Source organism: Phycodurus eques, chromosome 16 (genome assembly GCF_024500275.1).
Source record: "Phycodurus eques isolate BA_2022a chromosome 16, UOR_Pequ_1.1, whole genome shotgun sequence".
NCBI classification, from domain to species: Eukaryota; Metazoa; Chordata; class Actinopteri; order Syngnathiformes; family Syngnathidae; genus Phycodurus; species Phycodurus eques.
In genome coordinates, this window is record NC_084540.1 from 16,260,651 (window position 1) to 16,276,548 (window position 15,898).

General features: G+C 41.7%; 1 protein-coding gene and 1 long non-coding RNA gene across 5 annotated transcripts in view; one reads left to right on the forward strand and one right to left on the reverse strand.

Moving 5' to 3' along the window:
- Positions 1-6,328, reverse strand: part of LOC133415489 (uncharacterized) — a 71,359-nt gene extending 65,031 nt beyond the window's left edge. Inside the window, exons 1-2 of the long non-coding RNA XR_009770134.1 lie at positions 6,131-6,328; positions 4,826-4,929 (exon numbers count right to left, since the gene is read on the reverse strand). This is a non-coding gene — a long non-coding RNA (uncharacterized LOC133415489). The remainder of the gene's footprint in view (positions 1-4,825; positions 4,930-6,130) is intronic.
- znf385c (zinc finger protein 385C) overlaps positions 1-15,898 on the forward strand; it is a 113,327-nt gene that overhangs the window by 50,212 nt on the left and 47,217 nt on the right. The window contains exon 1 of one of the 4 annotated variants that reach the window (XM_061701604.1): positions 11,883-12,135. The exons of the other annotated variants lie outside the window; for them this stretch is intronic. Coding sequence (XP_061557588.1) covers positions 12,096-12,135 — 40 coding nt within the window. The 5' untranslated portion in view covers positions 11,883-12,095. Of the gene's footprint in view, positions 1-11,882; positions 12,136-15,898 lie in introns of those variants that run through there. 4 annotated transcript variants of the gene reach the window in all.

Genomic DNA, 15,898 nt, shown 5'->3' on the forward strand with positions numbered 1-15,898 from the left:
AATTGGAGACTCTAAATTGCCCGTAGGCACGACTGTGAGTGCGAATGATTGTTTGTTTCTATGTGCCCTGCGATTGGCTGGCAACCAGTTCAGGGTGTACCCCGCCTCCTGCCCGATGACAGCTGGGATAGGCTCCAGCACGCCCGCGACCCTAGTGAGGAGAAGCGGCTCAGAAAATGGATGGATGGATGGATGGTGTTCCGTGATATTTTTCAATTATAAAATATTTTCCTTGGCTCCATAAAGGTTGGAAATCACTGCTCTAGTCAGATCGTGTATTGTAATCAGTCAGGTCAAACCGACATTACATGACAGAAATAATGGGTGATAACTTACTGTAATTGAATTACTTTATTTTTAATTAAATTACTTCACCCACACCGAAGCTTTAGAGCATGATTCGACAGAATGGCGGCATGTTTACGTCCAACCGTTCGTGGTACCACTAGCTTGCTAGGCTACAGAACGTTTTGTTGCCTCCATGCGAGCCGTATCGTATTCAAAGTATGTGAACATACCTCCAGCAAGCCTTAAACGAACGTCCTCTCCTGTCCTGAGCACCGGTGACACACGTTTTTCCCCATTTTGTCCTTCTAATACAAAGTCGGCGCCTTCCACTCTTGTTGTCGTCGCCACGGTAACGAGTGTATCCGGTCGCATTTGAGTTGACAAGGTAAAGCCCAACGATCGTAAAAAACGGGATGCAGTGGTATCGGAATACAAGATTTTATTGCAGTAGTCTGACATAGTGCAATCGTGAAAGAGCAAATTTGTCTGATCCAGGCATTACGTGTTGTCTGTCTCAGATGCGTTGTCTGTTCCACACCGCCAACGTGTTTTTTTTTGTTTGTTTTTTATTGGCCTTGTTGACTTTATTGGCCGTCAGATATTTCCAACACTACGTCAAAAGACGCGCGAAAAGGCTACAAATAAACTAGCTTTTGGATTCAAATATACTGTGCACAATGGCGACGCGGAGTAAATGTCTTTTGCGGAGCCAATCAAAGACGTCATTGATAGGATCGGCGAATTATGACATTAAAGCTGATCAGCTGATCAGCATAAAATGCTAAATATCGGCCGATACCAATCAGCCCGATAAAATCGGTGTAAAGTCTAGCAGAAAGTGCTACAGAGGACCCAAATTTGTTTCAAATTTAGGTCTTCATGTGCCTTCTTTCCATTCCGTTTCTTCTGTTGGCACACCGGAATGACCATTCCCTGTCAACCAGTCAACAGACTTCAATCTTTGGAGCGCCACCCTACCACCGAGGTTGTTATCCGGATGGTAGGGGTTTGGAAAGGAGTGCCCTTATTACATAAATGTAACGCGACAACATCAAAGCCTCCTGACTCAAGTTTGTGCCGAAGTGACACAGTTGCGCATGCATAACGCTACACACACAAACAATGCGTTGGTGTACACTCGTGGGTTTGTTTATTTGCGCGCATGTGTTTGCCCGCGCTGGCACATTTGGCTCGCTCGGCTAGACTCCTCCCAGTCAGAGCGCAGGCTGTCGCTGCTCGTCAACGTTAAAGCCAACCCAATGCCCTCATGCAGCCTGACAGGCAGGCGGCCTGCGGGAAGCAATGTGATGCGGGAACAGCCCCACAGCGCTCATGTAACCAGGATAAAAAAAACATTTTGTTTACATAAAAGATGATAAAGTATACGTTTAATCATACGCAGCAATGACATTTGAAATCCTTTATTATTATTCTTCTTTCATGACCTTTTGAGAATAAATTTGTCATCCGTGCTGAGTTTGGTGTTTGGCTGAGGATCCGATGTGGCCTAGTTTTACAGCTAGCGCGTCTTCCAAGACCCAAACCTTATCGCCTTTGATGTCTGTGGACTGTTTTTCACAGATGTTTCAGGGCCTAACGTGAGGCCCCTCATTTTCACAGAGTTGAGCCACATTTCTGTGTTTCCATTGGACCATCCGTACCTCTCCAGACCGTTATTTTCCCTCCAGTATCTTCCATGATGGTGGTAACGATTGGACTACAAGTACTGAATTACCAGCACCAACTTATGTCAAGACACGTGATTCCCATAAACAGAACTGATATACACTGGTGTCTTGAAATACGAGTTTAATTCGTTCCGTGACCAGACAACACTTCACTTCCCAAATCATCTTTTCTCATTGAAATGAATTAAAATGCCATTAATCTGTTCCAGCATTCCCCCCCTCCCCCCAAAACATACAACAAGAATTGTTGTAATGTGTATTTTAATGAGGAAAACTAGCACTCTGTAATATTGTACACATAAACATACAGTAATAACATGATTAAATATAATTAAAAATAATTATTTTTGTCACACTGCATCAATTGAATAGCCATTGTGATGCTCCTTCTGGTGTGCCCGCCTTGGCCACCTGGGGGCAGTATGAGACAGACAAACACATATACTGTTCATTCTCTCATCCCATCAGTACGGCATTAATATTTGTCGGTCTTCACAATAAAAAAAACATCTGTGAATACTGTCATTGTCTGTCTACATGTATTGCTGCACCATTTGTTTTCAGTCTGTTGCTTAAAGGGTTAAAGATGCTATTTATCAATAGCATTAAGCTAGTGGACTGAAAGGCTAAGGTTTGTGGATGTTTTAAATACACAGAGTGTAATTGTCTTTGTTTTATCTGTAGTGTAACTGTAAATTTCCACTGGGATGGGCAATAAACAACTTGAAGCCATTTTGTAAAGACTTGTTGCGCTGGCAAGTCAAAGCAAAAAAATTATTCGAACAACAGCTCATATCTTGAAAAACATAACTCGAGTCACTCGTATCGCAAGGCACCATTGTACTGTATTTCTTCAAATTGTGTCTGGTGGCATTTGTTTAATCAAAATATTTATTTGAATTTCAGTTCTCATGGTTGCTAGGTACATAATTTGTTTGAGAATTGCACTGAAGTTTGCACTTGCTGCACAGCCTTAAGACCATGCAGAATGTAGTTTTCAAAGTTCAATTGCAGGTTTAGAAAGAAATCTCACCTTTGGCTCGCCTCAGTAGTGACTTTTACTCCACCACCTTCTTCTCCGCATCCACTCATGAACCCCAGTTGACAAAACTCATTGATGCTTTATTGACGTGAGGGAACCCAGCAGCGCTCTTGCTCTCTCTCTCTCTCTCTGTCTCTCTGTCTCTCTCTCTCACACACACACAGTCTCATGTATGGCAGTGATACTGAATTTTCTTTACTTTTCACCTCCTGTCCCAATACTGTATACTATGCTAAATGTGGAGGTGCGGATGTGACTAATGTCTGACATATATTTCCATTCACAGAAGAATCTTCCAGGTTTATATTAGGAACAGTTGGCTGCACTCGCCCACCACGTTGGGGCTCTTACATAAACAGGGCAAGTCTTTCTGCATCAACACATTATGTCGGAGAAGCCAGCCCGGCTGCCAGCCCCTGAATCATTTCACTTATTTACTTAGGTGCCATCTTCATCCACCGCTGTCATACATTATTACCACAACAAAAACAAACTATCGCAGCCAAAATTGCTTCATTAGTAGCTTATCACTGATGGATTACCAGAGCTGGAATTCAATTGCGGTATTAAGTTGCGAATGGATAAACATGTGCAGAACAACATAGATGTACATGAAAGAACATTTTTGTATTGTCAGCAAGAAAAGAAAATTGCATGGCATTTATGAATAAAATGGACAATTAATGGACGAAATCGTAGCCTTTTGTCCTAGCCTTGCATTGTAGTGAAGTTTGTGGGCCTTACTTCTTAGCCTTGTGTCTTAGCATTATGTCTTAGCATTATGTCATAGCGTATGTTTTAGATGAATAGATAGCCAGCGAGATTAGATAGCTAAATAGATAGCTAGCTCGATAGATAGATAGATAGATAGATAGAGAGAGAGAGAGAGAGAGCGAGAGAGAGAGATTAGATAGATAGATAGATAGATAGATAGATAGATAGATAGATAGATAGATAGATAGATAGATAGATCGATAGATCGATAGATCGATAGATCGATAGATAGATCGATAGATACTTCATTCATCCATAAGAGAAATTCACAATAGCATAGGTAGCGTTGCTTCATAGCGTTGCATCAATAGTGTATGCAGTGTTGTGTTGTATGATGATAAGTCGTAGCATTTGTTGTAGATCAATAGCTAGCTAAATAGATGCTTTATTCATCTACAAGGGACAATCACAAGGATGTATGCGTTGCGTTGTTGCACGTTGTAGTATTCCGTCTGTGACTAATGAACTTACTAGACAACACCAGGTGCCCAAGTACCAAACGCCCTGAGATACAAATGACAATCATTGCAAACAGAAGTGGTATCCTTCAAGCTAACGTTTACAATGGCTTTTAAAGAGAAAGCAAAAGCTGCTCAAGGTTTCAAGCTCAAAGGAAAACAAAGGAGATCTATCCTTCCGTGTGGGCAGAGGCCTGAACTACTCATTAATATACATCTTAGATGCCTGGTACTCTCTGCAGTTAAGTCAATAAACGGCCTCCACTCCAGCCCACCCCAACCCCCCGGCCTCTATATATCCGAGAAAATAACGTATATATCGATTTCATGCACAAGAAATTGTCAGTAATGAAAGGAAAACAATAGTGTGAGTGTTGCGTTCAGGTGCCATCTGTCTCCCATTAGCGTCTGTCACTCTTGGGTTTACTTTGGCCTGCTCTCAGTGCTCATGCAAGCCGTTGTGTCTTGCTGTCACTTATTTAGTTAGTCAGTTATGATGTGCTGAGGTTCCAATGTAGATGTATTTTAGGTTGACGGTCCACATTTTGAAAATAAAATGTTGGCTATTTACTCACCTTTTAAGATGCTGTCAATCTTTACCTGGCCGTGTCTCGACGGCAGGTTGGCGGGGCAAAACTGAGGCGGCCAGATAGGAACCGCCAGAACTCCCTAAATGAACCTGTCAATCACAATGTGGTCGGAATCATAACACATTTTCGAAATTGTCAAGCTTATGGTTGTGTTAATTGTGTGTAAAGGCCCTAAAACATTAGAAGTGTACAGTATGTGCTGTGGATTCACTACTAATGTGCTACCCAGACAGGCTGCAACGATGAGTCCCTAGTTTGGCAACTAAAAGGCATCAAATACGATTCACTTCGGTAACACTCTTTGTCACATCTGTTGCATACTGCAAAGCAAACACCAACGAGACTTCCTGGGGTGTGTGTTGTTTGTTAATGACCAGCAGAGAGGTGCAAGGGGAGTTTGTGACTTTGTAGGGGAGCCAGAGCTTTAAAGATGTCTCTGTATTACACACGGTGCCCTTCAGTTCCGATGATCTCGCTACCACAGCCTAAAATAGCTTAAAATTCACCAAAGAAAACTAAACCAAAACACCGCAGCTAATTGATTATAAAAAAATCAAAAAATAATTCACAGTAGTCAATCAAGGAAATTTAGTCAAATTCCCATCCTTAAGTCAGGTCACTTTGTGACCCTGTACAAGGAAAACGGTACAAAATGCATATTCATCTTTTGACCAACCCACCAAGCATGCAGTTCAAGCACATTTCCCTCAAGCAGTACAGTTAATTTCAGTCCACTACGGAGGACCAGAAGAGAGACCAAGGTCTGCCCATCCCTCACCTTTTATAATGGAGACTGTGAAAAATGTGTACCATACCAAACTGAAACAGGTAAACAATTACTATGGTGTTTCTTGTGTTCTTTATAAAAGGGCCAGCAGCAGGAAATTTCTTCAGTCCCACTCAACAAATAAACACAAAAACCTTCAAAATGCGTCTGATGAGGGGTGCGACGCTGACTCACGAAAACAGTAAAGTTATACATGCGTATGGGATGCTTTGTGTGGGGATCAGTTCCAGGAAATAAGTGGCTGTGTCAAGGTATGTCAAACGCTGATAGTGGATACCCAGAGAAAACAAACGTAACCAAGTCGTATTAACAGTATTTATTTAAACCAAAAGAGCATGACGTCAGCAAAAGGTCAATGTGGAAACGCTAGAGTCAACACAGAACAACCAAAAAGAGGTGGACCGAGTACAAGGGAAGGAAGACTACAGTTACCAAACAAAACACAAAATTAAAAACCTACACAAGGCAGAAAATGAGAAACAGAAAATCATAGTAGTACTTACGAAGAACTGACTGATAGTAGGGAACTACTGGCAGGATGCGTCAAACAAGAAACAACCACGAGAGGAACACAATGCTTGCTGCAATGGTGATGAGCAGTGAACAATAACTCTGCATCTTCCTTCCGTTTCTCTTGCATCTAAATACCCCACGAATGAAAAGTGCCAGCAGGTGCGACACAGGAGTACAACCACCACCACTCTCCATGGAGACTGCAAACAGAAAGAAAAACCAGAGCTGGGCGGAAACAAAAACAGGATTGTGACAGACCAAGTAATGCGGGTAGGCAGATGAATTGGGTACAAACCATTTTCAACTGTGCGAAAAGGGAGCGGATGTACAAAAACTGGGACAAAATTATAACAAAAACAAAACATTTTAAACAGAATAATACGATAATTGGGGCATAGGAAAAATTAGGTTCTCCTCTAACAGAAGATTTATTATAGTGAGGCAGGAATCTCCTGGAACTAATGAACTTGTTGACGGGGGTGTGACAGCTTGACCTTCTCCACACACCATAGATAGTTGCTCTCGGCAACCCAACCGGCTGAATACTCAGTGTTAACAGCCAAAGACGCCCTTTATTTGCTCTGCTGAGCTGTTGTTTCTCATAGCCGTGAAACAAGATGACGGGCGGACGCTGGGATGATTGGATTTTCTTTGTACTTCAGTTGTGATTCACTCCAGCGACGGCAACATAATGGACGTCAGCGCTTCAGTGCTTTTTACTGAGCCAAAAGGGTGTATACACCTTCCGCTCGAGGGAAGATGAAGCCTTGTGGGGAAAGTTAAGGGGGCGAAGGCTGGCTCAGAAGATGGAATCAATCTCATTTTCTAACCTTAAATTCACTACCAATAAACATAATGCATACCTATAGCACGATAGCTTTTGATCGCATGTGATGTGCATCTCAGCAAAAAAAGACAACCAGTTGGTGGCTAGACACCAATGTATATCTTTATTCAGTGCTACCTCTTGTCAAACAGCGCAAAAAGATGCACCACAGCAGTCACAGAAGATCTGCATCCAGGTTGTGTTTTTGCTTTCAAGTAGTACCGGGCTAGCTGGATAGCTAGATAGCATGAGGAGATACTTTGTCACTATGTCACTCAGTTCTTCCTGTCGAACAGCACAAACGGATGGTTTCAAATGCACCCCTCTCCTCATAGAAGATTCCTTGTTTACAGGAATAAGTGAGAAGCTGGCTGTAGATAGCCAACTAACTTGGCTGTCTACATCCTCACTCAGTTCGTCACTCTTGTCTTTGTTCAATCGTAATAACGGCAAAGACATTCAAATGTTCCGACACGTTCACAAATACGTACCGATGTATTCATATCTCTAAGAAAACACCATTTATTTTACTATCTGCTGTTGTGTATATGCAAAATGGCTGCCTCATCCTGGTGTGTTGCAACAACATAATGAGGCTCTCGCCAGTGGCATTAACAGTAAAAACAGCTTGAATGACAAACACAAAGACAAAGGACAAAAACATGATGCAAATCAGCAAGCTTCATTTGGTACACCTAACAGGAAAGACATTTTAGCATTTGAAAAGTATTACTTTGCTTTTTTCCCCCTTAGAAACAATTAGGACCTTTTGATGGCTAACAACTGTCAATAATTCAAATACTCAGATCAGTAAAATTAATAGATTTTCAAGAGGAAACTCAGTGGGGCATGCCTTTACCGTTGAATAAATAAATAATGATAAAACATTTACAAATGACCCATATATTGATGACAACGCCTGGATACGATGGTGATAGGTGACAAATCCAGATTGGTATTTCTGGATGTTGGGAACAGCCCAGACACATTTTTGCCACGGCCGACGGAAAAAGGAAAAAAAGAGATACAAGACGAAGAGTGAGATGGATGTACAGCACACTTGGAGCAGACAAAGCTGGAGAGAAGAGGAAGGCAGCGCATTGAGAAGCGGGAGGGAGACATTTAAGGCTGTAATTAAGTTCCTGATAGCACCCGCGCTGCCCTGGCGTGGCTCCATGACAGCTCAGCAATGCATCAAGCCTCTTCAACAATAACGCACACACCCTCATAAACACACACAAACACACAAAGCATAAGAACAAACAGAAATCAAACACTCCTTGAATGTGTGTCATGGAGTGATGCATCTTAAAAGAGGCTCCTCTTTTAAGCTGAAGTTAAGAGGTGACGGCGGCGATGGAGAGGAATTGTCCCTCATATTCGCTCTCCCTGCAGACGCCTTTCACGTGCGCAGATACACACACACACATACACGATGCTGCAGCTTTGATGTTAATAAAGGTCCGAACGCGGGACTTATTCCCGTGTGTTTTACGATCGTCCCTGTTTTTGCTTTCCCGCTAATCACAGTTGGTAAGAAATCTGATTCCGGCGTGAAATCGTAGACAGACATCATAGAGTTATATCGTAGCACGACATCCCGGCAGCGCAACATTGTAGCATGACATCAGAGGGTGACATCGAAGGGCGGCTTTGAAGATATGATGTGACACTGTAGCATGGCATCGTTGAATGATGTCATTGCTAGGGCTGTCACTATCGAATATTTTCAGAATTGATTATTCTTTCGATTATTCCATCGATTAATCAAATAAAAAAATATTTTGGATTACAGTTTTATATTTCAATATTTATTCATTTATTTGTGTATTTATTTATCTATTTGGCGGCTGGCTTGACTGAATACTTTACGAGTGGAGGCTGGCTTGACCGCAGTCGAAAACTGCACCTACGAAGAGACACGCTTACGAAGCACAGTTTAAACTGCAAGCTATCAGGTACACGGAGGAACATGGGAATCGAGCAGCCGCGAGAGAATTCAAGATCGACGAATCCATGGTTCGCAAGTGGAGGAAGCAGGAAAACGAGCTTCGCCAAGTCAAGAAGACGAAGCCGCGGAAACGAGGCGAGGTGGCCCGAGTTGGAAGACCAACTCGAGCAATGGATTAATGAACTCCAACCGCTGGACATCGGTGTAAACAGGGAGCCATGGATGACAGATGGCGAACACATCTTTACTAAGACTAGGAGGCAGAGCCCGGTCGAGTTACGCCACAATTTGTGAATGGATTGTGGATGTTTGGGCTAACGTGTCTGCTTGCACTGTTGTTTGAGCTTTCGTAAAAGCCGGCATCATTTCTGAGGAGCCGCACGGCAACGAGACTGACTCCGACAATGACGAGAGGGAACCTGGCGTGTTTGATGGAGAACTTGCCCAGCTGTTCATTTCGGATACAGAAAATGAGGACTTTGATGGATTTGTGGATGAGGATTGATCAAAAAATAACATGAGTACATTGTTAAATACTTAAATAAAGTACAACCCAACTCAGTTTTGCTCCCGCTGCCTTTTTAAAAACATTGTTTTGCATGCCAGCGTATGTTTTACCATGCCTGCGCCCAATAATACGGTGCGCCTTATGGTCGTGAAAATACGGTACCCTTTAAGCTGCTTTCGGTTTAACTACATGTCAATTACAGGTTATTCTTACAATGGCTGAAAATGATTATTTTTACAATAGATTAAACTGACAATTACTTTTTCCATAAATTGAATATGATTCAGTTACTGGTTTGGTCGGTAACAAGTCAGAAAATAGGGAACTACAGTATGTTGATCGTTATTTTCAAAAGTAAAAGCAGATGTTTGTAAATGTCCTTTTTTGATTAAACAAAAAGATAATCGATCTCCTTTCATGAAGCACTACAGAAATCTGAATATTTACTGTTGAGAGGCTACTTGATAATCGATTAGTTGTAGATGAATGAATTAATTGTTGGACCTCTAGTCGTAGCATGATGTCGTACCAGACATTGTAGCGTTGTCGTAGCAAGACATAGCTGTGTGTAATCACAGCCCGACATCGTAGCTTGACATTGCAGCGTTACATCGTAGCGTTACATCGCAGCGTTACATTTTAGCTCTAACATTGTAGTGTTACATTGTAGCGCTACATCGTCGCCCAACATTTTAGCTTTACACTGTAGTGTTACGTCATAGCGTTACATTGTAACAAAGCAAAGAAAATGTATTTGTATAGCGCATTTCATACACAAGACAACTCAATATGCTTTACATTATTAAAAGTATTTCAAAACATAAAAAAACAGCGTATAAACATTTAAAACAAAAATAAAAATACAATTAACAGCGTACAGGGCAAGAAAGATTATTTAAAAGTGGAAATGCTGTTTTTCTCGTTTTCTACTTCGACTTAAAAACATTCACACTTGGGGCGTAGATCACTTCTGTTGGCAACTTATTTCATTTCTGGGCAACATAAGAGCTAAATGCTGCTTCACCATGTTTGCTTTAGACTCTGTGCTCCACTATTTGACCTGAGTCTAGATCTCAGAGCCCTACTGGGTTTATATTCCGTTAGCATTTATTTCAAGTATTCAGCCGTTTAGTGATTTATAGACCAGTATCAGAACTTTAAAATCTATTCTAAAGCTCAGTAGGAGCCAGTGTAGAGACTTTAGAATTGGAGTAATATGTTCTGACCTCTTTGTTATGGTCAGAACTCGAGCAGCAGCATTCTGAATGAGCTGCAGCTGTTTTATGCTCTTTTGGGGGAGTCCAGTCAGAAGGCCATTGCAATAGTCAAGCCTCCTTGACATAAACGCATGGATGAGTTTCTCCTGGTTTACTTGGCTCATGCAAGCCTCCACTCTGGATATGTTCTTCAGCTGGTAGAAGGCTGTTTTAGTAAATGATTTGATATGACTGTTGAAAGTTAGGTCAGAATCTATCAGTACACCAAGGTTCCAGACTTGGTCTTTGGTTTTTAAACAGAGTGACTCCAGCTATTTACGAACATCAATTCTCTTTTCTTTACTGCCAAAAACAGTTATCTCAGTTTTGTTGTGGTTTAAGTGAAAAACGTTGCAGCATTACATCATACATACATCATCATCATCATCATCATCGTAGCATTAAATTGCACCGCCAGATCACAGTGTTAAATCGTGGCGTTACATTGTAATGTTAAATGGTAGCTCTATATCAAAGTGTTACATGGTAGCGTTACATCATAGCTCAACATTGTGGCGTTACATTGTAACATTATATAGCTTTTAGACCATAGCTCTAAATTGTAGCTTTACACTGTGGCATGACAAACACTTTACATACACTATGGTAGTGTTACAATCGCAGTACTACGTCGTAGCTCTATATTGTAGTGTCACATTGTGGAATTGCATCGTAGTTCTACATTGTAGCGTCACATTAAAGTGTGGAATCTTAATGTGACATCACAGCGTCCTAACACTGCAGTTAGGGTACTGAAAAGTGGTAATCGTAAATGTTTTGGTCCCCTTTCACAACATTTGGCAATAAACAAACTCAAAATAGGTGATCCAACCCCAATCACAGGGCACCAAATGATGGTACAGTACGAATTGGTTATTTTGGTACCGGCACAACATTTTAAAGATGATGAATAAACTGTACGACTTTGTTTCGACTACAACTTTTTGTTTCCCATTCCCGATGTCACATGGAAGTGACCACTCGGTACCCTACCCATGTCGTCAGGACTCAAATGGAAGGTTACCAATAAGTCATCTCGGTACTCTTCACCTCTTTTGACTGTGGAACTGGTGGAAATATTATGTCAAGACATAATATTGACATCAGCCATCTGTAGTGCTGTCCAGGTAGAGCGAGAGAGAGAGAGAGAGAGAGAGAGAGAGAGAGAGAGAGTCTGGGCTGTTCCGCTTTTTTCGTCTCTTCCACCTCATTCATTCCTCGCCTCCGTTAAGCCGAGACGAGCAGCGAGCGACGGCGGGAGAGATTTTAACTGAGGGTACGGCACGGAATTCCCGGGGATTAGACAGGGGCGACGGGGTGGCGGTTGTCACTGCACGGATACATCAAACCCGGGAGAGGACCTTCTTGAACGCTTCCGTGCTCACCTGTGCTCCCTGTGGAGGCGGTGAAGTACATGCGAGTGACATACGAACACGCTGCCGCCATGCTTGTCGGTGAGTCCTCTGCTCCTAATTATTAAACACCAACAAAAGTCCCCTGAATGTATTCTCATGAATGAACGGTTGTTTAAACTGGGATGTATTCTTTGCGATGTTAAAGAGAGCGCACAGCATCCACCTCCTCCTCTTCAGACACGGCAAGAACTTTATCCTCCATTTCGATAGAAAATAACATATGAAGTATATAAAACATTTAATATGTTACATGCATCTTACCGTGTTCTGTTGTAAAAATAATAAATAAAAGTCACTTTCCCTTAAAACAATTACTCACCATTTAGCTCTATTTTTTAAAATAGAAATAAATGCACAACATTATTTTTGGGTTATTATATGGAATGTGCAATCAGTTAATTAACACAAAATATATAATATTTTAATAAAGCTGTATAATCATTATAATCCACTATCACGTGCCCTTAAAAATATCACCCATGATTTGAACATATTTTTTTTCACATGGAAAAAAATTTAAAAAATGTTCTTATGGTAAGGAATGTGCAATCAGTTAATTCATAAAAATATACTATTTAGTGGGTATTTTAAAAATATTTTTAGGCTTACTTGAGCATTGAGCAAAAAAACTATTGTGCTTCAAAATTAAAAATACGGTTTTAATTCATTTGTCACTGAATCAGATTAAATCTTATTTGTTTATGTTTTTTTTGAAGATGGAAAATTGCACTGTTTAAAACAAAATTATATGTAAATGGATCAAAATGTGAAAATTGAACCAGACATATTAAGTAGACTTTTCTTATAATTGCAACCCAAGGTAGATTCGGAATATATATATATATTTTTTTTATTGACACAAGGTGACCCCTGAGACAACAAAGATGGACATTTGCCACTCTGACTTTTACTTCTTTATCTGCTCCCGCTACAAAAGCAAAAATTCGTGCAATATCCGCGGAAGGACAGTTTTGTTTTGCTCCTCTCAACGTGACGAATTCCTTCGGAAGGCGGCTGTCGATTTTCAGGTCTTCGTCGGGCCTGCGATGCTCTCAAATGGACGCCGCCACAACAGACACGAGCAGTCGAACGAGAGCAGTTGATTTTGCGTTGTTATGTCCTTTTTGGGGGACCCGCCAAGCAAACACCGTTTTTTATTTTTCATTTTGGGGTGGGGCTGGAGGGGTTTCAGCGACGAGCCCCCCTGCCCCCCTCCAGGCAGGCATCAGAGGTCTTGAGCAGGCCTGATTACAGGCCTGTCCCTCAGGGAGTGGGTGCCATTCTCCATCTTTTTGTTGAACGGGGAGGGTAATCTGCACTAAACAGGGGTCCTGGGCTCAATCAGAGCTAATTACTCATCCGGGGTGGGTGGGTGGGTTGGTGTTTGGTGAGGGGGGGTTAGCGTTACAAGCAGGCCTACGAGAGAGCTTAGTAGCAAATAAGCAGACTTACAGTGTAAGCTGACGTATTCCTTGACTCACTGATCTTTTTTTCACGATTAACACGTCTAGACGCTGATTTAGACCAGTAGAAAAACTCGCACTCCATAGAGCCTATAATGGCCACCATGCTTTTGAAGTGGTTGTCGCTTTGCACGGAACGTGAATGGAAAAGTTTTTTTTTTTCACAGTTTTTATCTTCCCCACCCAGAGTTACAAGCAGCCCCTCGGTCGATTTTTTTGCTTTGTGTTTGGAACGCTTTAGATGCTCAGTCGTTTGAGTGAAATGAGAATTTTTTTTGGGAAAATAAATAAATAATACCCTCGTGTGCGGGCAAGGAGAGCCGCCTTCACTTGAACAGGACAAACAGTCAAACACACAAATACAAAATGAGAATACTCACAAGGAGCTGCTGTAGGCCACACCTCACGCCCAGGTGCTCACACCCAGACTCACTCGGCCACGCCTCTTAAAAGCGACACACCCAACATACGAATACTACAGTACGTACAGTCATCTCACTGTATAAAACCAGTTAATTTACAGTAATCCCTCGCCACATCATATAGCAATAGCAGAGCAATAAGCATGACGCAGGAGGAAAGAGTACGTTGAAGACAGACAATGTCCAAATTTTGGGATCATCTCACACTTAATAGAAGAAGTTAAAGTGCAATATACCTATTTCAAAGTACAACTGTCTTAAATTACACAACTGCAGGTCTACAGTAAACATCGTTAGCTAATGCAGTATATGTGCAATCTAGTTCCGCATTCACCAAAACAGGTTGAAGCATTTCCTTCCGGCTCGGGTAAATGGTGGAGCCCTATCAAGCAACGCAGCGTGGGGGGAAGAAAAAACAAAGTCAAATGGACTCGAACCCTGGACAACACCGTCCATATAGCTGGGACAGTGAGAAAGTTAGACTAAGCATGTCATTAACATTATTTATTAAAGTAATTTAATTCCAATAAAGTAATTTAATTGCAGTAAGTTAGCACCCATTAATTCTGTCATGTAATGTTGATTTGACCGAAACTTATGTCTGTGGCCAATCCTTGACTGCCCCCTAGAGGTCATTGGTGTTTTAACTTTTGTCTAAAATGCTAGAGAATAATTTGAGCTGGGACGACGGCTCCAGCATGCCCGCAACCCTTGTGAGGATAAGCTGTACAGAAAATTGATGGATGGATGGATGGATACAGTACACAGTGCAGAAGTATATACAGTAAATGAACAAGTCATATAAATAGACACATTGCTCCCTCTTGTGATCGGATATCGTTTTTTTTACACTTGCTGATCGGTGATCGGTCCCAAAAATCCTGATCGTGTAAAGCCTAATGAGAAGGCAGCGACCTTCCTTCCGCCTCCTTTCAACTCGGCTAAACGCCCGTGTCTCTCTAGTTCACACAGATCAGCTCTGCAGGGAACACCTGTGTGTGAGCGTGTTCCATCTTTACATTCATTACGTACATAAAAGCGTAACGCTTGACATCACAATTCCACTTTGTGTGTGCGTCTTCTTATCTTTCTGTTTGTATGTAGCACATCTCTTTGACAACAATTTCTTAGTGTGTGTAAGCACATGTTCTTGTCTTCATATTTTTGTGGTACAATCTTTGAAAACCCACTCTTGGTGTGTGTATTCTTTTTTTCTATCTTCATGTGGCACAACCCTTGACATCCATCTGTTATGTGTGTAGTATGTGTGTCCTTGTCTTTCTATTTTTGTGTGGCACAACCCACAATTTGTGTATCTGTGCATGCGCTTGTCTATCTAACTGTATGTAGCACAACCTTTGACAACCCACTTTTTTAATGGCGGTGTCATTTTTCTTTGTGGGTACATTTTGGCTGGAAATGTGACTGCGTGCGTGTGTGTGTGTGTGAGAGAGAGAGTGTGTAGCAAAAAACACACACTCACATTCAGATGCGATGCTGGTTGATGGATGAACCTACCGAGCCTCGGCGTTCATCGTCGTCGGGCCTGAGGCGTGAAGGTGGCTGCTCGCGTGCGCACGCACACACACACATACACACACGCACACAGTTTTATTAGCTCGACAAACAGCTCTGCAGTCAAATTGTGTTAGCTTTCGTTGTGTCATCTCTGCAGTGTTTGCAGCATCTATCAAAACCTAAATATGCAGCATCATAATAAGAAAACGCATGTTATATTATTTTCACCCTAACTGAAGTGTTGTACGCCAAACACATTCTTTTCTTTTCCTATGTCTTAATGTATTTATTTGAATGCTGGACGTGATGCTATTGTCACAAGGCTTTGTGATGTGGTTTGATGGTTTCGCGCATCCCCTGCAGGTGGTGGCAGTTTTTTTGTGGAAACTCATCAGCAGC